This window comes from Rattus norvegicus, chromosome 8 (genome assembly GCF_021556685.1).
Source record: "Rattus norvegicus strain SHRSP/BbbUtx chromosome 8, alternate assembly SHRSP_T2T, whole genome shotgun sequence".
Taxonomy (NCBI): domain Eukaryota; kingdom Metazoa; phylum Chordata; class Mammalia; order Rodentia; family Muridae; genus Rattus; species Rattus norvegicus.
In genome coordinates, this window is record NC_141541.1 from 127,480,391 (window position 1) to 127,507,360 (window position 26,970).

The window sequence follows — 26,970 nt, forward strand, 5'->3', positions numbered from 1 at the left end:
CAGCTGGGATGGAGAGGTTCAGGGCAGCTTGACCTACATGAAAAGATAGTGTTTCTCCCCTGCTCAGAGAGGGAGGGAAGGAGGGAAGAAAGCACAGGAGACAGAGATGGAGGAATAGAAAGACAGAGAGAGGAGAAAGAGAGATAGGGAGCTGGAGAGAGACACAGAGCATGCGCACTCACACAGAGACAAAGAACAAAATAAACCTTGCGTTGTTGTTTTCAGACAGGCTGCCCTGAAACTTGACGTGTAGACCAGGCTGGACTTGAATTCATAGAGATTCACCTGCCTCTGCCTCCCAAGTGCTGGGATTAAATGTGTCTGCCACTGTGTCTAGCCTACACAATAAATCTTAAAAACAAAACACAGTCAACACTGCTTGTCAGGTCATCCAAACAGCTCAGAGCTGTAATCTGGCCACTGTCCTCCGACATTCAGACCTTGTTGGTTTTTGGCTCGATGGGTCATCTTCTGTTAGAACTTGGATGTGAGGATCTTTGGTGTGGTATTTGTTTCAACTGTTATCTGCTGACAGCAGCCCAGAAGGAAGGGCTAATGTTCACTTCTGCTGTGGGTAGGGATGGAAGTCCAGGTTCCCTCTTGGACTTGGTGATCCCTGGGGCCAGAAACTTCTTTTACTATGGTGTGAATGTGTGGCTGGGGCTCCCACTAGGTCTGTGATGGCTCCTCCTTGGCTGAAAGTAGTAGAAACCACTTCTTATGGCTCTAAAAGCTCTCTGTCTGGCTATGGTGCCCCTTTCCTGGTCTTATGTCCAGAGGCAATAGCTATTTTGGTCTGTCCCTTCTTCTTTCCTTCCTTCATCTCTGCCTAGGTCAGAATAATGACCCATGACCTTTAAAAAGCAATGGGGAAACCAACCAGCCAACCAACCAACCAACCAACTTAACAACCAACCAACTTAACCAATCAACCAATCAACTTAACAATCAACCAATTTACCAACCAACCAACCAACCAACCAACCAACCAACCAACCAACCAACTTAACAACCAACCAACTTAACCAATCAACCAATCAACTTAACAACCAACCAATTTAACAACCAACCAACCAACCAACCAACTTAACAACCGATCAACCAGCCAGCCAGCCAGTCAGCCAACGGACCAACCAACCAACCAACTAAACAGAAACAATGGAAAAAGGCTGGCCTTCGTCACATTTTTAAATCCCGGGACATAGGAAGCAGGGGCAGGCAGATCTCTGTGAGTTTGAGATCAGCCTGGTCTACACAGCAAGTTCCAGGACAGCCAGGGCTACATCGATGAGACACTGTCTCAAAAAGAAACAAGCAAGCAAATAAGTGGAAAAACTAATCTTTAGAGGGTCCTAAGGAACAGTGTGGCAAGCCTGATGGGTAGGCCTTTGCCTTGAATTAGGAGGGTTTGTACTTCTCTGAAAGAGGGCTAAGGCGGGGAGAGGCTCTATTTCCTGACAAAGGCTATAAGCTTAAGTAGGTCTGAAGAGCAGTGGGTGTGATGTGCTGCTGAGAGGTGAGAGGAACACACCCTGGGCGGGTGGGGCTGGTGGGGTGCGAGGAGTGGTATGGGGTGCTTCAGGGTACCACTCATCCTTCAGTAGTGTGAGCTCTGGTGATCCAAAGACTGCCCCCTGCGAGGTTTATCTGCTTCTCTGGTGATGCCCCGGGTCAGTCTTCCCAGCTGAAGTTTCATGATTCAGGAAAACAAAGTATCAATAATGACTGATAACCTATGGTAGACCTAAGGCACTGAAGGCATCTCAACTCTCCTAGAGCTTTGGGGAGATGGCTTAGTCGGTAAAGTACTTGCCTTGTAAGTGTGAGGACATGATCTTGATAGCCAGTACCCACATAAAAAAGCCAGACAGGGCTGCAGAGATGGCTCAGTCATTAAGAGCATTGGTTGCTCTTCCAGAGGTCCTGAGTTCGATTCCTGGCAATCACATGGTAGCTCACTACCATCTGTAATGGGACTCGATGCCCTTCTCTGGGGTGTCTGAAGAAAGCTACAGGGTACTCACATACACAAAATTAAAAGTAAAAATAAAAACACACAGCTTTTGTCATGCACACACGTGAATGTGCACTTATACATACATACCCATACACACACATATATACATACACAAATATACATATACATACTCTCACATACATACCTATACATACACACATATATTCATATATACATACATACCTATACATACACACATATGTACACTCATATACATACCTATGCATACATACACGCATATCCACAGACATACATGCATACATACAAACATACACACCCGCACATACACATAAAATAAAAATAAATCTTTGTAGGGCTGGGGATTTAGCTCAGTGGTAGAGCGCTTGCCTAGCAAGCACAAGGCCCTAGGTTCGGTCCCCAGCTCCGCAAAAAAAAAAAAAAAAAAAAAAAAACCCAAAAAAAACCCTAAAACTAAAACAATTTAAAAAAAAATAAATCTTTGTTTTTGCAGTGGAAGAAATGAATGTGTGCCAGGAAGACAAAGGCCTCTGAGGGTGCACTGTGTGGACAAACAATTTGTTAGTCGCCGCCCTTCCTTTAGATCGCTCTAGTTTCCGAAGAAGCTACCCCAGAGCAAGGTTACATTTCCTCGACCTCACTGATCAATGCTTCAAACCCCAATGGTGGAAACCCAAGTAAAACCAGAGTAAATAAAGAGGGGCGTTCACTGGCTTACCCGATGGAAAAGTCAGGAGCTTGGGCGCGATGGGACCCAGGTCTGTAAGCTGCACCCCGGAACGGCTGCACTGCATCATCTTTGGGTTCAGCTTTTCTCTGTGCCCTGTTCATTCTCTAGAGCACTCCTCCTTAGGTACAGCCAGACAGTGATGAACACTGCCCCTCCATCTGAGGAACTGCAGCAGGGTCTCCAACTCGATACTAGTGGATGATGACGGTGAACTCCTGGTCTAACCTCCACCTCCAAAGCATTTGCATCACGGGCAGGCACTGCAGTGCCTGGTTTAGGAGGTGCTGGTGTGGGAACCCCGGCCTCTGTGCATTCTGGGAAGCTGACAACTGAGCTATGACCCCAGCTGTCCTCTGTGACTTTACAATCTGGTTTTCTTTCTGCAAAACGGACTTTACCATTTTTTTTAAAAAAAAAAGTCTTTTTAAAAAAAGATTTATTTATTTATTATATAAAGTATGCTGTAACTGTCTTCAGACACACCAGAAGAGGGCATCAGATCCCATTACAGATGGTTGTGAGCCACCATGTGGTTGTTGGAATTTGAACTCAGGACCTCTGGAAGAGCAGTCAGTGCTCTTAACCGCTGAGCCATCTCTCCAGCCTGGACTTTACCCTTTTCACCTAAGCTAATCTGTCTTCACTTTGTGTGTGTGTGTGTGTGTGTGTGTGCGCATGTGCACATGCAGATAAGTGAGACATACTTGCACACACATGTACAGTCTTCAGACAGGACCTCTTACTGGACCCGGAGCTCGATTCAGCCAGACTGGCTTGCCAGTGATTTTTAGGTGTCCGCCTGCCTCTGTTTCCCCAGCCTTGGGATTTCAGGTGGATGCTGCCACGCACGGCTTTTATGTGGGTGCTTGGAATATGGACTCAGGTCCTCGTTCTTGCAATGTAGCAATGCAGTAATGTACACAAGTGCATGCTGGTGTACCCACTGAGCCGCCTCTCCAAGCCTGCAGGACGACCCTTTTCCTTCCTTGTTTATGTGATGCTGGGGGTTGAACTTGGGCTCTGTGAAGGCTAAGCACCGAAGTCTACCAGCTGAGCCACACTCCCAGCTCCAAGGACACACCGCAAATCCACAGTCTTGAGATCTCTTAAAAGAAGTGAAACAAAGATCTCAGAGGTGTGAGCAGAGGGTGGGCCCACTATCGAGTTCTAGAGGGCTGGCCCTTTTTCTTTGAGGCTGGGTGTCTGGAACCCTCCTGCATCTCTGATGCTCCTTCTCCTTCCCATGTCTTCCTAGCATCCTCCATCAATAGCAGGAGGACACCCAGAGTAGACACTAGGGGAGTCCCATCAACGACCCTCCCTGCTAGACAAGTAGGAGGATGGGGAAAACAGCTTCAGACACTATCAAGGAATGAATGCGCCTGACTTTGTCATTCTGGACTTACTCCCCAGGACTCTAATAGCATGACATGCCACCACACTAGTGTGTCCCTAACTTAGAAGGACTGACGGATTCCTCAAAAACTGTAGGGCAAGCTGGAGAGATGGCTCGGAGGTTGAGAGCACTGACTGCTCTTCCAGAGGTCCTGAGTTCAAATTCCAGCAACCACATGGTGGCTCACAGCTATCTGTAATGGGATCTGATGCCCTCTTCTGGTGTGTCTGAAGACAGTGACAGTGTACTCATATATAATAAATAAATCTTTAAAAACAAAACAAAAAAACTGTAGGGCACTGTTCAGACAGAAGGGTGTGGAAGGCCCTGGATGACTTGGCTAAGGTTACTTTGTCACAGGGTCTGTGTGATAGACACTCATGGCTGTTTCCTCTCTCTCTCTCTCTCTCTCTCTCTCTCTCTCTCTCTCTCTCTCTCTCTCTCTCTCTCCCTGAGACAGGGTAGCACTATGTAACCTTGGTGGTCTGGAACTTGCTATATAAACCAGGTTGATCTCAAACTCACAGAGATCACCCCTCCACCAGCTGTGATTAAAGGCATGTGTGTGTGTGTGTGTGTGTGTGTGTGTGTGTCTGTCTGTCTGTCTGTCTGTCTGTCTCTGTGTCTGTGTCTGTGTGTGTAGGAGTGTGTGTGTACATGTAGTGGTCTATTTGTAGGAGGTCTATGTGTGTATAGGGGGTCTATGTATGTAGAAGAGTCTATGTATGGTTTATGTCTATAGGAGTCTGTGTAGGTTGATATTGAGAATCTTCTTCCTTTATGGCTCTTTTTTAAAACATTATTTTTATGTGTAAATGTGTTTTGCCTGTACATAAGTCTATGCATCATGTGCATGCAGTGCCCAAAGAGGCCAGAAGCATATATCCAATTCATCTGGACTGAGCTACCGATGATAGCAAACTGCCACGTGTGTGCTGGAATCGAGCCCAGCTCCTCTGAACACTGAGCCATCCCTCCAGCCCCCACTATGGCTCACTTTATTTTTTTGAGATAGGGTCTCTCACTGAACCCAGAGCTCACCAGTTTGGCTAGCAAGCCCCCAGTGTCCATCTGTCTCTGCCTCTTCATCTCTGGGGTTACAGATTCTTGCCCACACCAGCTTTTACGTTGCTGGAGAGCTGCATTATCATCCATACACAGAAAGCCCTTTGCCCACAGAATCATCTCCTCAGCCCTGGTCACTCTGTTCTTTGGCTCAGTCTGTGGGGTGCCAACATTGCCTCTCAGTGCCATCCTCCCGGGTGTATATTTCCTCAATTGCACCACCCTGGGGCACGGGCCCTGCAGTTAGAAACAACGGGAGGCTGGGGGATTAGCTGTCCCCTAAGAGCAACAGTTCTGTGTAGTCCCATCATGCAATGCGGCACACGCGCTGGGCCAGCCCCTCCGTTAGCCTCTTTTTGGTCATCCCATGGGTGAGTCACAGCTTCTTAATCTGTCCATTTTTAGAAAGATGCAGATGGGATTTGGCGTGTAGCTGTGAGGGTAAAAGAATGTCGGGAGTGAGGGAGAGTTTTGCAACACAAACCCCAAAGAAGAAGTGTGAGCCTCTTCAGCTTCCTCCTGACAGGGAGGATCAGTGTCACCACACAGCACTGGGGGCCAGCAGGTGGTGGGAGTAGAGATGGGCTCTGTTGCACCATAGCGCTCGCTCGGTGCTTTTCCCTTCTGGGTGGACGGGTGAAGTCTGGCGCTGGGTGGGTGAAGTCGCCCACCCTCCTGTGCAAACAGGGCCGCTCAGCTTCTGCTCTTCCAAGCACATGGGGCCTGGGTTCTGGAAGAAACTCCTTCTTGGACCACATTGCCGAAGATCCAGGATGGGAAAGCAGGAGGCATGGGAGCCAGATCGTGAAAAATCACGTTCCTTTTTAGGGCTGGATGGATGCCGGAGTGAAGGAGGGCTAGCAAGGAAGCACAGAAACAGCAGGTGCATGGAAAACTTGAGGCCCCTTCAGTCCCGCTTTCCCCACCCACTTTGTGCAGCCAATCCTCAGGTTACCTCTCCCTGTTCTTCACACACAAATGGCCCTTCCCAACCCTCACATCACAAAGCTCCGTCTCCAGCAGCCCAGGCTCCCAACGCTCCTGAAAGGTAGACTTTCCCGGGCTGGAGAGATGGCTCAGCCATCAAAGGCTAAGCTCACAATCAAAAATGTAAGGTAGGTTTTCCTGCCCAGGCTTCTCCTGTCCTCTCCTCAGTCCTTCTCTGCTAAGTCTAAGAGAAGCAATGATGTCCTCCCTTTTCTCTTTGTCTTTTTTTTTCCTCCCAAAGGGCCTGTTGCTCCACGTATGACGCACTGACACTCTTTGTTCTGGGTGTTGCTCAGTCAGGGGCAGAGGAGTGCCTAGGTGTGTGCTTGTGTGCTCCATGTACATCACACACACACACACACACACACACACACACACTTGCACCAACACATCCAGCTTTCTTGTTCCTCCTCTTCCACATTATCTGTGGAAGATTATTCCAGAGGTCGTGAGCTCAAGTCTCAGCAACCACATGGTGGCTCGGCTCACAACTATCTGTAATGGGATCGGATTGAAGAGAGCGACGGTGTACTATGTAGAAAACAAATTAATAAATCTTTAAAAAATATATCACGCAGAAAGCAAAACGATAACAAAGGAAAAAAAAAAAAAAAGAAGGCAACTTGCGGAAGTCAGTTCTTTTCCTCCCCCATGCGGGTATCAGGGATCGAACTCAGGTGATCAGGCTTGGCAGCAAGCACCTTTCCTTGCTGAGCCCTCTCACCTGCCCTGTGCCCAGCTCTTTTACACGGGATTTGAGAACTGAGCTCAGGTCCTTCTGCTTTACCAGCAAGCACTTTACCAACTGAGATGTGGAGACATGGTGGTGCCTCACGGACTCCAGAAAACAACTGGGGCCTCATTGTACCTCAGAGGCTCCTATGAAAGGAAGCTCGCTATTTCTAAACATGCTGAGTCCCCCTGCTGCACACCAGTATTGGGATCACCCCGAACAAGGCTGCCTATCCAGTTAGTTATGCAAACAACATCTTCCAGTCATGTTGTAGCTGTGGTGCGCCCCACAGGGTGCCGTGGAAAGAAGAAAACTGGTTTCTGAGTCAGGAAAGACTCCCCTGGCGTTTTTGAGGGCAGGAGTGGGGTCTCATCTAGAGCTTGGCGTTCCCATGATGCACCTCTCAATCAAGCTGCTTTGCATACGTCCCTGTGTAGTTGTCATTTATGGGGCCAGAAGTAGGACAAAGCTTCGGAGACGAGCAGATAGTCAGGAAATCCTGTACAGACCCCAGCTGCAATGCACGGTATGAACCAAGAGTTCCTCCCGGGAACAGAAAGTACGCATGCTCCACCTTTTTCAGTGGCAAGGCCCTCAGGGGTGGGGGCGGGGAGTCAACCTGTAGAGCGTCCCGAGTGAGGTTGAACTAAGGCAGGAGTGGGGAGACTTGACACTGGGCGGCACCTGGGCACAGCTCTCCCGGACATCCCCCGCGTATCTGTGAGGACTGGGCCTTTCCCAAGGCTGCCCATTGCGTTTGCCTCTGGGCATCCTGTTCCTTTGCTGACGACTTTCTGTGCATACTGACGTCACAGAAGGTTGCAGCACAGCGCATACCTGTGGGCAAGACTGACTCCATTAACCTGTGTCTAGGTCACGTACCTCGGCCTCTATGTGGCTGCGCATCTGCAGACCTTCTTCTCCAGTTTTTTCTGTCAGCTGCCTGTGGTCTCCGCTCCTAGAAGCCGAATGACGGGTACTGTGATCAAGATGGAGTTAGCCAGGGCACACGGGGAGCAAGGATGTGCCTTCTCCTAGTGTACTCTGAGTCCTGACTGACCAGCTATCTTTTCCTTAGCTACAAAGTGTGCCTCTGGGAGCTACGGAGGTAACCTGGTCGGTAGAGTGCCCACTGTGCAATTTCACCTGAGTTTGACCCCAAGTGTAAAAGGCTGGCATGCACGTTTTGTCTCCCTACTGGGGAGTCGGAGATAGGCAGGTCCCTGGGGCTTCTTGTCAGCCTAGCCTAAATTGGTGAAACTCAGACCCCAGAGAGAAGGGGGAGAGGGAGAGAGACTCAGGCTCTGTCTCAAAAAGCAAGATGGATGACTCCTAGAACAAAACCCAAGATTGACCTCTCTATGTCTCTTTCTCATGTACTCACAGGAACACTCGTACTCACACATAGTCACAAACTCACAAACACACACTCACACATCAACACATATACTAACACACACTCATGCACATACACATACACAAACACACATACTCTCTCACACATGCACACACAAACATGCACACACAAACATCCACTCACATACTGACATTCATATATACACATACTCACACACACATTCTCATACATACATAGACACACATACACTCTCACAAATACACAGACACTCCTATACACACATGCTCCTACACACACACAAACACACACACACACACACACACACACACACACACACACACAGGCTCAGTCCAAACACCATCATCACAAAAGGCACCCTAGCCAAAGCCTGCAATGGACCCAGTTTCTTCTGACCACTCCATTCAGTAATCTGTGGCCCTGGAACTAAGGAAAACAGAAGCAAAGACAAGCTTCTGGGTGTGTCCTCCCTCAGAAAGGGAGAGAAAACAGGGCTGCTTGCTTAGACTGTGTAGCCAGATGTGAATCTAGAGCTTACTAATCCCTCAAAACCCTAGGGCGAGCTCTGTATTTCCTTCTCTCTGATAAGAATTGGAGCCTCTGAGGAAGCACAGAACTTGCTGAGGGCCTCCAGCGTGTGCTGTCACACATCCTCTGCCTCCAGAGCACATCACCCTTCATTCCCTGCTATTTGGAGCTCCAAGCTCCGGAGCAGCAGTAGGTCTGACCCAATTATATTGCAAAGGCCAATTGCTTCAAATGTGCCTTGCCACGTGGGGCTTTTCAGTGAAACTCCATGTGTTTATCCCATCCTGTCTTGTTCAGCAAAACAAAAGAAAACACAGGGTTCTGATTAATTATTTTATTTTTATTATGTGTGTGCGTGCATGCGCCACGGTACCCACGTGGAGCCAAGTGCAGATGTTTCTCTCTTTGCAGCACGGAAGTCATGGGGATTGAACTCAGGTTGACAGGCTTGGTGGCGAGTTCTTTTATCTGCTGACCTAGCTCGCTTGCTCAGTGCAATTAGTTTGTTTGTAGAAAGAAAAATCTTTGTTTCCCTATGATTGCTCCTCAGGCCAGAAGGATTCTTTCTTCTCTACATGGGAGTCCAGGGACAGGTTAAACTTTAATGAAAAATCTCATGGCTCATCAGTTGGAATGAGGGTCTGGTGCTGAAGGAACAAAAGCTTAGACACCTAAGGGGAGCCACCCTCTGCTGGCTGAGCCAACCCCAGGAACAGCAACACCAGGCTGAGAAACATCCTTCGAGCTGTTACCAATGGCCTTCGGTTTCCCTTCGCAGCTTAACTGAGTTCTCAGAGTCTCGTGGTCTCTCACACAAATCCACATCCATCCCTCCTATCAGCACAGCCCCTGCTTTACCCGGAGAAGCTCATATCCCTAAAGCCTTGGGTCAGATGCTATTACCTCTGCTCTGTCACACAGTGAGCAAGTTAAGCACAGGCAGACCATTTCTGTCTACAGACCTCAAGCCCAGCTTGGTGGTGCACACCTTTAAACCCAGCACTCCTCAGGGAGAGGCAGGCAGCTCTCTGAATTCCAGGCCAGCCTGGCCTACAAAGTAAGACTCTATCTCAAAAAAATAAAATCAAAATCACTGAGGACAGAGGCAGAGCAGGTCTCCCTGCTGTGGAAACATCTCTGGAGCCAGCTAGGATATGCGTTTCATAAAGAGCTTATAACAAATTGTCACCACCAAACGAAGGTCATATGTATGTGTGCACAAACCGAGTGGGGGCTAGAGAGGTGGTTCATCAGGTAAAGATGTTCGCCACCAAGGCCCTCAACCTGAGTTTGATCCCAGGACTTACATAGTGGAAGGGAGTCCTGACTTCTGCAATTTGCCCTCTGAGTTTCTTCATGTGTGTTCACGTGCACACATATGTACATATACATACACACATATACACACATGCACACACACGTACATACTACACACGAACACACATACACACATGTGCACTAAATATACATACTTATACACACATGCACACACATGTACATAGTACATGTACATAGTACACATGAACACACATATACACACGTGCACTAAATATACATACATACATACATGCATGCATGCACACACACACACACATGCACACACACAACTGATCAATCAATCAATGTTAAAATCTTTTAAGAAAGCAGAACTGGCTCTTAACTGAGGTAGGCAGTCAAGGCAGCCTTGCCAAGAGACAAGATGGCTGCCTGTGACAGACTTGTAAATCCCATTATTTCCAGATTCTTCGAGATGAAGGTGCCTCAGACTGTGAGGATTAGTTGGCCTTCTTGATAGAGCTTTAGGGTTTTTTGTTTGTTTGTTTGTTTTCTGTTTTCTGTTTTTTTTTTCACAGACTCACAGTGTGACCAGGCTGGCCTTGAACTCAAAGAGATACCTACCTCTGCCCTGTGAATACGGTCATTAAGGGTGTAGGTTAGCAAGCCTGCTAGGCTCTGCTTTTTGATAAAACTGTATATACACGGAGAACAGAGCTGAGCATCCCTGTGCCCTTTGATCCAATAACCCCATGGCAAAGACTTTATCTGATAGGAATAACTGAGGAGGGAGAAGAAACTTCCAAAGATTAAAGTGCTGTCAGACTTGATTTGCTAAAAGCTGGAGGGAAACCCAGAGTTTATTGACAGAATTACAAGTGAAATAGACAAGTTTAACCATGTGACCCAGGACAGCGGTAAATACAGACCAACTCCAAAGCTACACTTACTTAAAACATCATATGATACTTTTGAAAATAAAAAAAAATGTATTTACTAAGCCTGCCATGGTGATGCACACCTTTGATCTCAGTACTCTGGAGGCAGAGGCAGGTAGAATTCTTTGAGTTCTAGGCTAGCCTGGTCTGCATAGTTTCAGGACAGCCAAGGCTACATAGAGAGAACCTATCTTGAAGAACCATTTTTTTCTTTTACTTATTTTATATGTATGGGTGTTTTCCTGCTTGCACATCTGCTCACAGTGCACATGTCCGGTGTCCTCAGAAATTAGAAGAGGGTGTTGGGTTAGCTGGAACTGGCGTTATAGACCATTGTGAGCCCCCATGTGGTTGCTGGGAATTCAACCCCAGACCTTCAGAAGAGCAGCCAGTGCTCTTAACCACTGAGCCATCTCACCAGGCCTCCACTTTGGTAACTCAATTTTGAGGTTCTCAGTTGTGACCTTTGTAGACGACAGCGTTGTGTCGCAATGACAAAAGGTTGGACATGTCTGTTGGGGGAACATGACTCAGTCTGTCATCCTTGACACAAACAAGCAGACTGCCAAGGAGATACCAGACATGCTGCAGTGAGCAACAGGCCACAGCTTCCTCAATGGGGCCGCCATCTGGGAGAGACTTCTGAAATGGTTACTATGGTCAGCACAGGGACAGAGAGCTATTTGAAACCCAGTGTGCTTTTTTTCTTTAAAAAGCAAGTTACAGAACTGCATCTCTCAATGTCAGCCTATAAAGGAGACCCGAGTCAGTGAATGCACAAAAACGTTCCTGCGGTTAGAAACTACATGCTTGCAGGGTCAGAGGAGAAAGTAAGCTGCCCTCATGGCCAGGGTCTTTTCTTGGAGCTTCGAATGGCTCTGTAGATGTAGGCAAATGTTGAGGGACGCTGTAGGGATGAGTCTCCTCTTGTCTGTGTCCTGCAACAAAGCCTGCAGTTTCCTCCCACTCCACCTGCTCCATTTCTCAGAGGTAGGGCAGCAGCGCCTGATCCAGTGAATGCTAAAGTCCTGGCTGAGGGGCCATGCTAGAATGGGTGAAGGCCCCACAGTCCCCTTTCTATATCGAGGGGACTGAAGCTCCGTTGGCCCCGGTCTCCCCAGTGTGCAAGCAACAGAGTTGGGATATGAATCTGTCCCTTCACTCTGGGGCATGTCTCTAGTTCTCCCCCTAGCCTGAGAGAAGTGGAGATATGAAGGTGAAGACAAATGGAGGGGACCTGGCCAACAGTGTGGACGGAGTCCTGTGGGGATGAGGAGTCAGCATGGAGTCTCTTGTTAGAACCGCATCCTATCTCCCTGGTCTTGGAGGCCAGGCCCTTGAGACTGCATTTGATGCTGTGGGCAGCAACCCAAACCCTAACCCTTGGTGAGTTCAGGGCATTCCCAAGAGAGGCTTAATGAAGAAGCTGGCAGTAGACGCTGCGAGGTACCGAGGGAGAGCCTGAGTGAGCTCCACGGTAAGTCGGGTGAGCCGTTCTTGTTCTGTCTCGTCGGAGTAGCTCCCACCCTCCGCCTTCTTAGAGATATGTCTCTCTCTCAACCTCTAACCTTGAGACTCCAAAATCATCTTAAGTATCCATTCTGTTTGAATGACACCACCTAGTCAGGGGATGGGCACCCACACACTTGGCCAACAGAGGCGTTCCCAGGAATGCCGATTTTGAAATCAGAGAGATAAGGTCCCTCTCTGAGGATAAAACCAGGATGATCTGTCACTATGAACGATCTGAAGGTCAGAGAGGGAACATTGAAGCCAGCCTTGGCTCCCATTCAGTCTGAGGACTTAGTCACCCCTTACCACATGATCTTGCAAACAGCAAGCCCAACCCCTTCGTAATTTCACTAATTTGGTTAGAATCTTTGTCACTAAGTAAGCCCCAATGCCCAACATTTGCACGAGAGACACATGTGTTTTTCACACTTTGAACATAAATTTTTCAAAAACACTGTGGGATTGATTTGCAGGTACCTGGTCCGTATTTCTTGCACATAAAATGCAGGAGGAGCGGGGTGTGTGTGTGTGTGTGTGTGTGTGTGTGTGTGTGTGTGTGTGTGTGTGTGAATCTGTTTTCATTACACAGAGTCAGATGCAGGAACTCTGGGTTCTTAGTAGAGTCGGGGTCGGGGAGACCCCTTCAGAGCAGGAGAGATCCCTCTCCCTCGCTTGTGTAGTGAGTCAAGCTGCTCAGAATGCTGTCCTGCCTGCTCCTCTGGGACTCTGTTGAGAAGCCGGCGTGGACAGGACGACCGCACAGGACGGCCAGGCACTTGTTGTACAGGTGTCTCAGGTACCTTCTGAACTTTTCCCCAGCGAAAGCGTAGATAAAGGGGTTGAGGCAGCAGTGGCTAAACGCCACTGTCTCCGTCACACTAAGGGCCCACCTCAGGTCCCTCTTCATGCCACAACTAGGGAAGAAGTTGTAGAATTTGAGAGTCTCCAGGAAAATCACGATGTTGTAAGGCGTCCAGAAGAGGAAGAAGACAACAACCACCAAGAGGATGAGCCTAATGGCTCTGGCCTTCTTCCGGTTCTTGCAGGAAAACAGCGTCCGGACGATGCGGAAGTAGCAAAAGCTCATGATAAGCAAGGGCAGGACGAAGCCCAGGATGTTGACCTCCGAGTTGCGGAGCACGGGCCAGATTTCCTGCAGGACCTCGGGGTAATCACCCAAACATTCGTTGTCCTTTCTCTTTGTGAACATGAACTGGGGCGACGCCACTAAGATGGCCGCCGCCCAGACGCCCAGACTGATGGTGACGCCGTGTTGCACTGTCCGGTTGTTCATGGAGTTGGCGGCCAGGACGATGGCGAGGTACCGGTCGATGCTGATGACGGTGATGAAGAATATGCCCCCAAAGAAGCCAATGAAGAAGAAAGCAGTCGTGAGCTTGCACATGGCGTTGTGGAGGCCCTCATGGCTGATGAGGTAGTGAGTCCAGAAGGGCAAAGTGGCCACAAAGAGCAGGTCGCTCAAGGCCAGGTTCAGGAGGTAGATGTCAGTGATGCTCTTGGACTTCCGGCTGTTGGTGAGGGCGAGGACCACCAACAGATTCCCCACCAGACCGAACGTGAAGACAAGGGAGTAGAAAATAGATAGGAAGATGGTCCCAAAGGCCACGATGTCACCCAAATAACAGGCCTCAGCAGAGTCATCATACTCAAAGTTCTCTAGATCCAATTCCGGGAAGGAGGTAGGCATGGTGAGGTCCTGGAACAGAAGGAGAAACGTGACCGTGCGAACCTGAGAGGACTGAGGTTAGGTAGACCCCGCTGGTCTGTGACTCGCAGAGATCTGTCTGTTTCTGTCCTGTGAATGCTGGGATCAAAGATGTGAGCCCACACCATGCTGGTTCCCTTTATTTTTTAAATATGATTTCATTTAAAACTATATGCGTGTGTGCTTGCGTGTGGGAAGGCATGTGGAGAGCGGGTATCTTTTCAGTCCTGAAAGGGACAATGGATCCCCTGGAGTTGGACTTGTAGGTGGTTATGGGCCACCCTGACATGGGAGCCACCCTGACTGAGTCCTCTTCGAGAGTAGTGCTTGCATCTATCTCTCCAGCTCGTTAATGGAATTTAGAATCTCCAAGGAAATGCCTATCAGCACATCTGTGGGGACTTTCATTCATTTATAATTTTTATAAAGATTTATGTGTTTTTATGTGTGCATGTCTTGCCGGCACCATGTGTGTGTGCCTGGTGCCCAGACCAGAAGAGGGTATTGGAACCCCTGAAACGGATGGTTGGGAGCCACCATGTGGGTGCTGGGATCTGAACCTAAGTCCTCCGGAAGATCAGCAAATGCTCTAAACTCCTGAGCCATCTCTCCAGCCCCACGTGAGGGATTTTAAATATCGAGTTAACAAGGTAGAGAGAGACCCACTGTAGCCAGGGGCCTGGTGGTGCATGCCTTTAATCTCGGAGCTTGGGAGGCAGAGGCTGGCAGATCTCTGAGCCCGAGGCTAGCCTGGTCTACAGAGTGAGTTCCAGGACAGCCAGGGCAACACGGTGAAATCCTGTCTCAGAAAAACAAAGACAAAGACAGAACCAAAGCCCAAACGCTGTAAATGTGTCTGGAGCCATTGCATGGGTTAGGGTCCCAAACCTCCTAGAAAAAGGGACAATGAGCTTTCCTACTTACAGGTGCCTGGTAACCGGATGCCTCACACACCTGCCAGAACGATCCCACCAGCTGGGAGGCCGCCACCTCTTGAGGAGGAAGGACACACCAGCTTACCAACCGGTTCGAATATTACTAAGATCACAGCAGAGGTGCTCAGAGAACAAGGCCCTGTGGCCTGAAGCAAAGACTGCCTATGCTCTTCCTGCAGCCTGGACTCCATCACGGTCTGAGGTGATCCAGAGCAGACGGCCTCAGCCCAGTGTATTACAGAAGAAGCTGTAACCTCTTCCTCCCTTAGCTGCTTCTTGTCTGGTATTTGGCCACTGGTATGATTTAAATAACCAACGTAATCCCACACTCTTGTCTTATGCTACCCGGGACTTTGTCAGGGTTAAAATTCTGCGTGGAAAAGTCCTCGAACCCAGTCCCACTGGGTTGGTCATCTTGCAGCTCCAGGTGAAGAGGAAACTCTTTCTCCTGTTTTCTTGGGGGCGAGAATTGGAAAAGAGGACATTTGTGCAGGACTTGGGTAATGGCACCTGTCCCCTTCCCCTCACTTCCCAGCCAGGATATGCTGGTCGGTCGGTCACTCCGCACTGAGAATCTGAGCCTCCCCTTCTGCCTCTCAAAACCACAGACAGACCCTTCAGATGTCTGAAGTTATCTCAGAGCACACTTCCTGGCTGCCATTGCCTCGTTCCCCATTGAAACGGAAAGCAAAGCTCATGATTTTTAACAGAGGGAGTTTCCACACCCAGCGCACCCTGCTCAACATGGTCTCACCGCAGCCCACCCACCCAGCCCTGGCTTCTTCCTGCATCAACCGTCTGTGAGTTCCCATGTCTGACAGCCAGCCCGCCTCTCCCCTGGTGGCCTGGGCTGAGGCCATCTGCTCTGGATCACCTCGGGCTGTGATGGAGTCCAGGCCGCAGGAAGAGCATAGTTAGTCTTTGCTTCAGGCCACAGGGCCTTTTCCTCTGAGGAGAGCCTTTGCTATAATCTTACTCAGCAGCATTCAAGCCGATGAGTCCCAGACTGCTGGCTCTCAGCGCTCTCCACCCAGCAGGTGTCACTTTGGGGCTGAGGATGTGGCTGGTGTGAGTACCTTCCTAGGGAGCACAGAGCCTCGGGGTCAGAGCTCAGCGTCACATAAACTAAGCATGTTGGTATACGTGTGTAATCCCAGCAGTCGGGAGATGGAGGCAGGAAAGCTAGAGTTCAAGGTCACCTCATCCTTGGCTTCACAGCAAGCTTCAGCAAGCCTCAGTCCAATTTGGCATATTTGAGACTTTGTCTCATAAATAAATAAGTAAATCAATAAATATCCCCTAAAATGTGATATTTCATTTATCTGTAGTTGACAGATGAGCAAGCCGGAGTTGTTGCTTAGCCTAAGAGGCTTGTCATGCTGAGGAGATTGTCTTCCCAGGGATGGAAAGACATGCCATGCGGCAACATGACCTGTGGAGGTCATGAATCCGGGGACCCCAGGACAGCCACATTCTTCCTCCTCCTCCTAGTGTGAAGATTTAGCAATGCTGACCCCACAAGAGGAGGTCAAAGCCAGCAAACGCTCGTTGGCCTGGGACCTGTCTTCCAGTTCAACAGCTTCTGTGAACTCAGAGGATGGACGCCTCTAGCCAGAGGATGAGCTAGGGGCCTGTGGGCTTGCTGGGTCTCCCTGCAAGTCTGAAGTTCACTTTCAGGATTGACTCAGACGTATTCTAGGGAGAGAGCCTGTTTCTGTCACGGCAGACTTTTGCAGAGACCTTCTGACTATTAGACAGCTGGTGGAGAACTCTTGTTTTACCGGACCCCGAGCATTGTGGAAATTTGGCATGGTAAAGATTGTGGTTTTTTTCCACTGACGTAAGAAATGTACCTTTCTCTGCTTATTTTGAAAGTGGAGGAGAGTCTGGTGCCCTTTATTGAGCTCTGATCAGTCCTGACTACAGTGAATCTGACAGAATGCTAAACACCTGCTTCAAGACAAAACCACGAGGACCATGTAAGTTCCCACGGACATAGAATGCTTCCATTTTGGAGAAGGTTGGAAAGGGTCGTGTGTGTGTGTGTGAGTGTGCGTGCGTGTGTGTGTGTGTGTGTGTGTGTGTGTCTGTGAATCTGAATCCCTGGGAGCCACAGTGCCAGAGGGCCATTCTGGGGACCAAAGGATCTGGGAAAGGAGATTTAGTTTTTACTGTATTTGTTTGGATTCTTTTTCTTAGCCACATAAGTATTCTCCACCTAGAAAATGTTTTAACTGATGGATTTTCCAATTTTAAAAATCAAGAAGAAACACGAATCTTAATGAAAAGGTACAATAAACAGTGACACAACGGCAGGTTCTGAGAAAGTGACGGTGTCACCTTCCACACATCCTCTTCCTGGAGAATTGCACAGGACATGCACTTACCTTTTGTGGCTGTGCCCCCCCTCCCCCCGGGCCCTTACACTTGACAGCTCTGCAGGTGTCTGGTGTTCGAGGGAGCGAGTGACTGAGTAAAGGTAAGACCACGTAGGGTAAGATAAGTCTCAGCACGTGGGACCCACTGGGACCCACCGTGTCTCCACAGCCAGAAACCATCATCTCAGCACTCATTCTCAGCCATCACACTGGCCATGGCTACAGGTGGACAGACAGACAGACACCTGTGCCAGCAATTTCTTCCAAGTCTTCTCCCCCGATACTGAGAAACCATGCTGCCTCCGCTGCATGAGTCAGAATGACACAGGGTGTATAAATCTCTATCTACCCGGAAGGTTCTAGCACGCTGTGTCGGTTCAAACCCAGTGTCATCCATGAGCCCCAAAGCACAAGGGTTCCCCTAGATTTGGAAACCTCAAGTCAGCAAAGAATGCTCCCTCTGAAGTCATCCTCCAACCCGATAAACCCAGCAAACGAACTTTCTGGTCTGACCTGAGCAAGCCTTTATCTCTGGGTTCTCTGAGATATTTAGATTGGGGAATGAACTTAAAGGCAGAGTTTCCTTCCTGGCAGTAGATGGAGAAGAGTCAAGAATCCAGGGTCATCTTAGTTTGAGGTCAGCCTGGGCTACATAGTGAGAAGTCTGAGATCAGAGATCCATCCCGATACTGGCATTCCATGGAAGCAGAGGACGCTAGAAAAGGAAGGGTAAAAATCTGACAAGAAATCTCTCTGCAGGATTCTCTCAGCTGGCTTTCACTCCTAGGAGGGCTCCAGGAAGCATACCTGGAGGGTGATTTGGATTAGCACCAATAAATGTACCATCAGCCAACAGCTGGGGCTGTGCATTATATAACTCAGGCGAGAACACAAATCCCACGGGCTCAGTCAGTGAAATCCCCGCTGTGAAAACAGGAAGAGATCCAGAACCACACAGGAAAAGAAAGACAGGTGTGGTAGGGCGTGCTTGTATCCCCAGCCCTGGGAAGGCAGATCCTGGGACTCACTGGCCGGGAAACTGAGTCATAAAGCCTCAGATGTCATTGAGAGACAATCTAAAAACATAAGGTGGAGGCCACCTGAGGAATGACACTTAAGGTTGACCTCTGACCTCCACCTGCATGGACATATATGTGTGCACAGATGCACCTGCACACACATGCATGTCATACATATGTGCAGAGATGTACCTGCACAAACATACACATGCATGCACATGTGTGCACAGATGCACCTGCACAAACACACATGTACACACACGGGTGCATCCCCACACACACCTACACCCACACACATGCATGCACAAATATCCTTCCTACCCCTTCCCAACCCTATCCACCGAAAACTCCCATAAATCCCTGCAAGCTGCTCTCAGGTCTCCATTCTCCGGCACTAGCTTGTGGTCTCACTAACTGATGTTCAGCTGGGGAATCTGAGTTGAACCTGGAAGCAGAGATTGGAATGCTCTACATCAGCGGTTCTCAACCTGTGGGTCATGACCCTTTCACGGAGGTCATCTAAGACCACCAGAAAACACAGATAGGTACATTGTAATTCCTAACAGCAGTAGCAATGAAGTAATTTTACGGTTGGGAGTCACCACGACAGGAGGAACTGTTTTTAAAGGTTGCAGCATTAGGGAGGTTGAGAAACACTTGTTCTAAATCCAAACAGAAATGACTCCCGTATGACCCACTTTATAAAACTCCCTCCTCACTCTCACTGCCCATCCTGGTCCACTTCCTCTGGCCACTTCCTTTTATCAGGGTCTACTCCTTTACTTCGTAGCGTTCCTTGTCCGAGGGATGGGGCACCCTTACCCTCAGCTTCCAGCCAGCTTCCTGTTTCTTTACTTCCTTCTCCTAAGATGGCTAAGTTCTTTTCTTCTTGCTGGCGTCCTTTCTGTGGTGTTCCCTCCTCTCTTTGGGCTCCACATTAGGCTTACTGATTTTTTTTTTTTGAAAAAAATATTTTATTAACTTTTGAGTACCCTATAGCTGTCTTCAGACACACCAGAAGAGGGCATCAGATCCCATTACAGATGGTTGTGAGCCACCATGTGGTTGCTGGGAATTGAACTCAGGACCTCTGGAAGAGCAGTCAGTGCTCTTAACTGCTGAGCCATCTCTCCAGCCCACTGCTTACTGATTTCTAAACCCAGTGTTTCCCATTAGGTTTTCATTCTCCTTAGTCCCTGAGACGGGCTTTTAGTTTCTGAGGTCTGAGCTCTGGTCCCCAGGAATTATAAGTACTTCACTGAGGGAGCTATGTCTCCAGTCTCTGACAGTCCTCTACCCCTTTCCCCTCTCCCCTCCCCCTCCCACTCCTTTCTCCTCCCTCTACCCATCCCCTCTCCCTCTCCCCCTTCCCCTCCTATAATTTCCAGCCTGTTTCCTGTGCAAGTTAGCTGACCGACTGTTCCTACAGCTATGAGCTCACATAAAGTAGCCTGCCAGTGCTGCCCAACAGGCTTTAGTCCAGATCAAAGGCACACCACCAAGCCAAAAAACAATGAATGCTCAGAGAAACAAACCCAAACCCAAGCTAGAGGACCCTCCCTGTGGGTAAAGGAGTTACCTCCTTTCTAAAGCACACCATTATTTGAGGTTTGGCACCCCTCCCTCCCTTTTCCTCTTTAAAGCACTTTGTGGTATTTGTTTATTTCTGTCCAAATAAACTGTGAACAAGCAAATGTTTTATAATCTCTTTTTTCTAAAGTAATGGAGAAACAGATGGACTTTTTAGCAATAGAATTCTAGTTACTGTAGGAGTTTTAGAGACAAGGTCTCACGCTATCACCCATCACTAACCCAGAATTCTCTATTTAGCCTAGGTTAGCCTCATACTCACTGCAATGGCCCTGCTTGAGCCTCCTGAGTACTGGGATTAAAGGTGTGAGCCACCACTGAGCCCACTCGTTTAACTAAGTCATGACCGGAGATAAGCGGGAGGGAACCAGCAATGTGGAACACACAGCTTCTCTCTTCAGTTTCTACCGGAAGATTGGGAGTAGATGGAACTTATAGCCTGGTGACCTGTGCTCTCTGTAGGGCCAGGCTTCATGTGAACCCTCCAGAGTATTACGTTTATCCCAGACTCTTCCTCCCTGACCTTTAGCTTTGTTTCTCAGTCAATGGATCCCATCCTTGTGTGAGCTGTCACATATACGTCATAGCTTGGTAACCTCTATGCTATCGTGTGACCAGTTCCAGATCCAGGTGTCAGGTCCTAGGTCTTTCTGGAAGAGGTTACAGTGCTTTGTAAAGGAGCTTTGATGTCCTCATGCTTTAAGTTTTATTGTTCACAAGGGACTGAGATAACTGTTTCTAGGATTTCCTCCCAAATTGTACTGCACTTGAGGATGCTTGCAATGAACTACTCAGGGTCAGACTCCTGTGTTTGCACCAGTAACCAGATAACTAAGTCACGCTGAATTGTGTTTCCTTCTTGCCTCTTGAGAGTCATTACTCTCTGCTGGTCGTAGAGTTTGCAGGGACCCTAGCAAAGCCAGCCACATGTTTAAGTACAGTTAGAAATTCAGACCAAGAGATTTTTAACTCAGTTTGTTGAAAACAAGAGAGGGTCCTTTCTCTCTGGCCCCCTTTTCTCTTAAAACTGTTACTTCAGAAAGTTTGTAAGTAATTTCTCCTCTCTGAATGTGTGAGACCTTTTGAAACCTACTGGGCCTTTGGTCCACTGTGTCTTATAGGGATGCTTTTCTCCAGGACCTGGGCACTGGGACTTGGAAATGTGAATGCCATCTTCCATCTCTGTGGGGATGTAGGAGTTTCAGAGCTCGCCTCCAAGTTACCTCCTGCCACTAAGATATGAGGCGGTTGGTTGTCCTCTGCACAGAGCCAATTGGCTAGCAAAAGTGACCAGCACAACCCCACAGGTAGAGCTAGTGCGTAAAGGTTACAAAGAATGCTGTTGAGGGACTGGGGGGGTGGCCCAGTCAGCAAAGTACTTATTGCAAGCTCCAAGACAAGAGTTCTAGCCTCTGAACCCATACTAAGAAGCTAAACACGGAGCTGGAGAGATGACTCAGTTATTAAAGGCTCACAACCAAAAACGTAAGGAGCAAAGCATGAATGTGCACCTTTATAACCCCAGCCCTGGAGAAATGGGAACAGAGGGATCCTTGGCACTCCCTGGCCAGTCAGCCTAACCAAATGGGTGAGTGCTAGGTAAAAAGAAGAGAGCCTGTCTGAAGAGACAAGGTGGAAATGACTGAGAGGGGCACTGGCTATTGGCTTTAACACATACACACACACACACACACACACACACACACACATGCATACATACACACAGTCTCTCTCTCACTCACATGTACATTCGTGCCCACATGCACACACATATACACATACACACAAACATGTGCACATGCTCACACACGTGTACATACACACATGCATGTGCACACACCCTCACACACATGCTAACACACTCATGCATACATGTGCACACATATATCCACACATGCACACACACGCGCACACATGCTGACATACACGCACATGTACACACACTCATGCACACTCGTATACACATATACACACACAGGCACACACACTCACACAAACTCGTGCATACATGTACACACATATCCATACATGTACAGACATGTACACACTTGCACACATGCATACATGTATATATGTATATGCTGTCAGATCCTCTTGCTTCATGAGCAGTTGTTGATCACCTTAATGGTGCATTTGAGTGTGTCTGCTGGGCCATGGAAAGAGAGGAAGATTCCTGTCTCCAAGTTTCCTGGTAGATTGTCTAGGATAACACACTCTGGTTTATTGAGCCAGTAAGGGGAGGGCTTCCTTTCTTTCTCTTTGATCGGTTCAAAACCAACTCTAGTTCCTTCCCCTCCCAAGCCAGCTGTGTAGGGGTGGTCTGGGGACTGGATGAGCTGCAGGGGTGGGGATCTCAGGCTGTTGCAGAGGAGAAAGGGGGGGCAGGGGCGGGAGCAAGGGTGAGGAGGTGGGGTCGGAGAGGTAAGGTGGGGGCGGGGCGGGGTGGGGGATGTGGCCCAGGCCCTGCTGACTTTGATGAGTGCCAGTGCTCAGGAGCTTTCAGAAGCTGGGACTTGTTTGACGCAGGTCATTGCCTGCCAAGGAAAACCAAAGGAAGGCTGAGGCTTGTGACCAAAACTGCTGTGGTGTGCCTTTCCTCTCGGTGGCTCAGAATATGCAAAGTGCCCTGAGTGTGGAATCTCCTGAACCCTGAGAGCCCTTTAACCAACTCCTTTAGTCAAATTGTTTTGAATATCTTAATGCCCCTCCTTCAGTCCTAAAGCAGACAGATAGAGAGGCCCAGGCCTGAGGCATCATTTAACCTTCCCTACATTCTTTAATGAACGCTCATACTGCTGTTTCTGCGTTTCTTTCTCAGCCAATTCTAGTACGGTACTCCTCTAGTACAGTACTCCTCTAGTACAGTACTCCTCTAGTACAGTACTCCTCTAGTACAGTACTCCTCTAGTACAGTACCCCTCTAGCACAGTACCCCTCTAGCACAGTACTCCTCTAGTACAGTACTCATCTAGTATGGTACTCCTCTAGTACAGTACTCTAGGAGCAGAATGAAAATCAAAACCTTCTTGCAGTACAAAATCTTCCCCCACAAATGGTTGAGTACTAGGTAAAAAGAAGAGGCCCTCTCTGAAGAGACAAGGTGGAAATGACTGAGAAGGGCACTGGATATTGGCTTTACACACACACACACACACACACACACACATACACACACACACACACACAGCCCTGCAACAGCCTGAGACCCCTCTCCCTGCAGTTCGTCCAGAACCCAGACCACCCCTGGTTTGGGAGGGGAGGAACTAGAGTTGTTTTGAACTGGAGTAGCTCTAGCACCTTTTTCTCCCGTCCCTAGGACTTGGGATCCTTAGTAACCTTTGAAAACAGGCAGTCATTTTAAATCCCTAAAGTCACAGAGCTTTACTCTCCCTGAAGCAGTAGGCATGCACTGTTTTTAAAATTACATTTATTTATACGTATGTGTGCACACACTTGGACACATGGTCAGAGTACATCTTGATCATTTATATATGTGTGTGTGCGTGTTTGTGTGTATGTGTGTGTATGTACACACTTGAAAATGCCACATGTGGTCAGAGTACATCTTGATCATTTATACATGTGTGTGTGTAAGTGTATGTGTGTGCACACTTGCACATGCCACATGTGATCAGAGTACATCTTGATCATTTATACATGTGTGTGTGTAAGTGTATGTGTGTGCACACTTGCACATGCCACATGTGATCAGAGTACATCTTGATCATTTATACATGTGTGTGTGAGTGTATGTGTGTGCACACTTGCACATGCCACCGCATGTGATCAGAGTACATCTTGATCATTTATATGTGTGTGTGGTGTGTGTATGTGTGTGCACACTTGCACATGCCACAACATGTGATCAGCATACATCTTGAGGGAGCCAGTTCTCTCCTTCCACTGTGCATGTCCAGGGATCAAACTCAGGTGGTCAAGCTTGGTGACAGACGCTTTGCTGGTCCGTATTGTTTTAAGCACCAAAGACATCCAATCTGGGAATTTACATAACACACTCTAACGCTCAAGGTGCACTCCATAGCCTGATCCTATTGTCACTGGAGAAGCTGGAGGCTGACTTCACAGGAAGTGGTGGAAGAGGAGTCAGGGCTGTGTCCCTAAATTGAACAACATCTCTTGCCACCCTCCAGCCCTCTCAGTGCAAAGGAGTCAGCTGAAGGAAAGGGTAGAGGAAAATTTCGAAGAGAGTAGCGTTGGGTGGGTTCTTCTTCCCAGAAAACAGGGGTGTGTGAAGGGCCAGGCTAATCTGACTAAATTTGGGCTGGGACTATTTTCTGTTCCAGAATCCTTTGATAAAAACAAAGGCCAACATAAGACAGATTGTAAGAGAAGCCATGATGACCTCCTGTTGTGTCTCTAGGAACTATTTCCTCAGGAAAGAGGAGGGAAGCTCACAGGATTCAGCTAACTTGTAAGAATCCCCCTCAGGAGGCTTCCAAGGATTTCCAGGGACACAGCTGTCATGAGTGGGCACCCCACTGGGATGAGCTATGACTAACCCTAGGACATTTTCCTATCAGTAACCCCCAAAGACTTACTGGTTCTCCAGACTAGACATGGGTGTGGGGGTCCTTCCTGCCTGCCCCGGGAGTCCTAGCTTCAGTGGACAACTTGGTTCACACCTCTCCTGGAAAAGCAACCGAACACCTTCCTGGGGCCATATTTGTTGTCCAGGAGACCCCCACCCCAGTTGAGCCACTGCCCCTACCCTGCTGACCCTCATAGGTGCCCAAGGCTGAACAGGCCAGGCCCCACTAAGAGCTTGTTTCCTGTTGGTAAACTCTGGGTCCCTCTTACAGTCTGGGTCAGAGCAGGGTGTTTTCTTAGGGTCTGAGTGTCTTCACGTTTGACTGAATTTCTTCCTACCTCAAGCACTATATTTCAGGCAGTTACGGCACAACAACAACAACAACAACAACAACAACAACAACAACAAAAACTTGGAGGACTTGGAAGGACAGAGCCAGGGGGAGGGAAAGACAAGAGAATGCACAGGCACAGGGGGAGGCTGCAGGGTCTGTGTCAAGCAGGGGCATAACCCCTCCTGGCCAGTTCTTATGATTCCCTCCCAAAGACCACGATCATTGTAGCTCGGTTGTCTGCGCCCAAGAGTCTGAGCCACGGTTCTGAGCATTTATGAGACTGAAGAATGAACTCGTGCCAAGCTTACGACAAACGTAATAAGTGTTCATTACGTCAGTCAAAGATGGCACCAAAAAAGCATTTAAAAACGGGAGGGGGGATCCTTAAAACTATCCAACTTTGCAGATTCAGTATAACATTCCTTTAGCTGTTTGTTTATATTTATAGTAGAAATGCTAACATCATTTTGAACATTTATCATCGTGGTCGTCGTCGTCATCATCACCATCATTGTTTTTAGAGACAGGATCCTATAAAGTCCAGACTGGCCTCAAAATTCCTGCGTACCAAGAAAAATCCTGCACTTGTGACCCTCCTGCCTTTACCTGCTGGGTGCTGTGACCAGAGGCAAATGCCACCAAGTCTAATTTTATTATAGATGCTGAGGACTGTGCCCAGGACCCAGGGTTCCTTGCAAGGCAAACAACTCTATATATACAGCAGTCTTCTCCTTATATCCTCAAGCCTATACAAAATCGGGGAGCCAGGCAACGGGGGTGCATGCCTTTAATCCAAGCACTCGGGAGGAAGAGGCAGGTGGATCTCTGTGAGTTCAAGACAAGCCTGGCCTACAGAGTGAGTTCCAGGAGAGCCACAGCTACACAGAAAAACCCCGACTCAAAAAAAAAAAAAAAAAAAATCAATGGAAACACCAGGCACCTGCCACTCTGTTCCAGGAATTATCAACTCCCAGTTAATAGTCCATCTGAGTCCTGCTTCAGGGCTGAATTAGATTATTCCTTTTTATAGTCATTCAAGTGTGGATCTCTGAAGACAAAATGCCCCTTTTAAAAAAATGGAAACCATGGTCACTTGTTTTTACGGTTGGTATTGTTTGTTTAAGATAGTCCCACACAGCAGCTCCAACCAGCCTGGAGCTCACTCCATAGCCTAGGCTGGCCTTCAACTTGTAGCAATCCTCCTGCCTCAGCTACCCAAGTGCTGGGATTAGAGGCATGAACTGAAAAGTCTGACTGACAGTCTGAATTGTGATCTTTAAGAACATCAATGTTTCCACTTACCCGGATGGGATTTTATATCAAGCCCTTTTTTGGGTAACATCTAACATAAACCTTTCTCCATACCCCTAAAATGTAATTACTAACACCTTAAGTTAGGATCGGGCAAAAGATCTTTTACTCTCCTGCTTTATCTGCAAGATCTTCAGGAAAATAGACACGGAAGGCAGACAGCGTCAGAAGCCCTGTGGCTGCGCCTGGTTCACCCCACACCCAGGTATGGGAGGAGTCCTGGTACTTACCTGAGCAGCTGGGGACGGGGACTTCTGCAGGAAGTGCCAGCCACTCACCCAGTCCCACACAGACTCCACCAGAGGCAAGAGCTTCCCTCTCTATGAGGGCATCTTTATTTTCGAAGTTAGCCAATAGCATCTGGTTTCCTGTGTGGTACCCTATCTTTAGATGCTGTGACAAGCAAGCTCAGAGCTCCAGGCTGGGAACCAGCTGACCACAAGAGAGTCTGCTTCAAATCTAGGGGACTCGAGACCCCGGGGGCTTGCTGGGGACTGTGGGGTAGCAGACCTGGGGATTTCTGGGTGTGGGGTAGCAGACCTGGGGACTGCTGGGGGCTGTGGGGTGGCAGACCTGGGAATTGCTGGATGTGG

At 48.5% G+C, this 26,970-nt stretch overlaps 1 protein-coding gene across 1 annotated transcript; it reads right to left on the minus strand.

The window, feature by feature from the left end:
• Positions 1-12,984: 12,984 nt before the first annotated feature.
• Positions 12,985-26,665, minus strand: Cx3cr1 (C-X3-C motif chemokine receptor 1). Its single transcript, NM_133534.2, has 2 exons — positions 26,608-26,665; positions 12,985-14,252 (listed from the first exon to the last, which is right to left on the minus strand). Exon 2 carries the CDS (start codon positions 14,241-14,243, stop codon positions 13,179-13,181), a length of 1,065 nt encoding a protein of 354 aa, NP_598218.1. The 5' UTR covers positions 14,244-14,252; positions 26,608-26,665; the 3' UTR covers positions 12,985-13,178.
• Between the last annotated feature and the right edge of the window lie 305 nt (positions 26,666-26,970).

Bases quoted from the DNA above. Each gene is read 5' to 3' on its own strand.
- Cx3cr1 (NM_133534.2), bottom strand. From the start codon at position 14,243: ATGCCTACCTCCTTCCCGGAATTGGATCTAGAGAACTTTGAGTATGAT.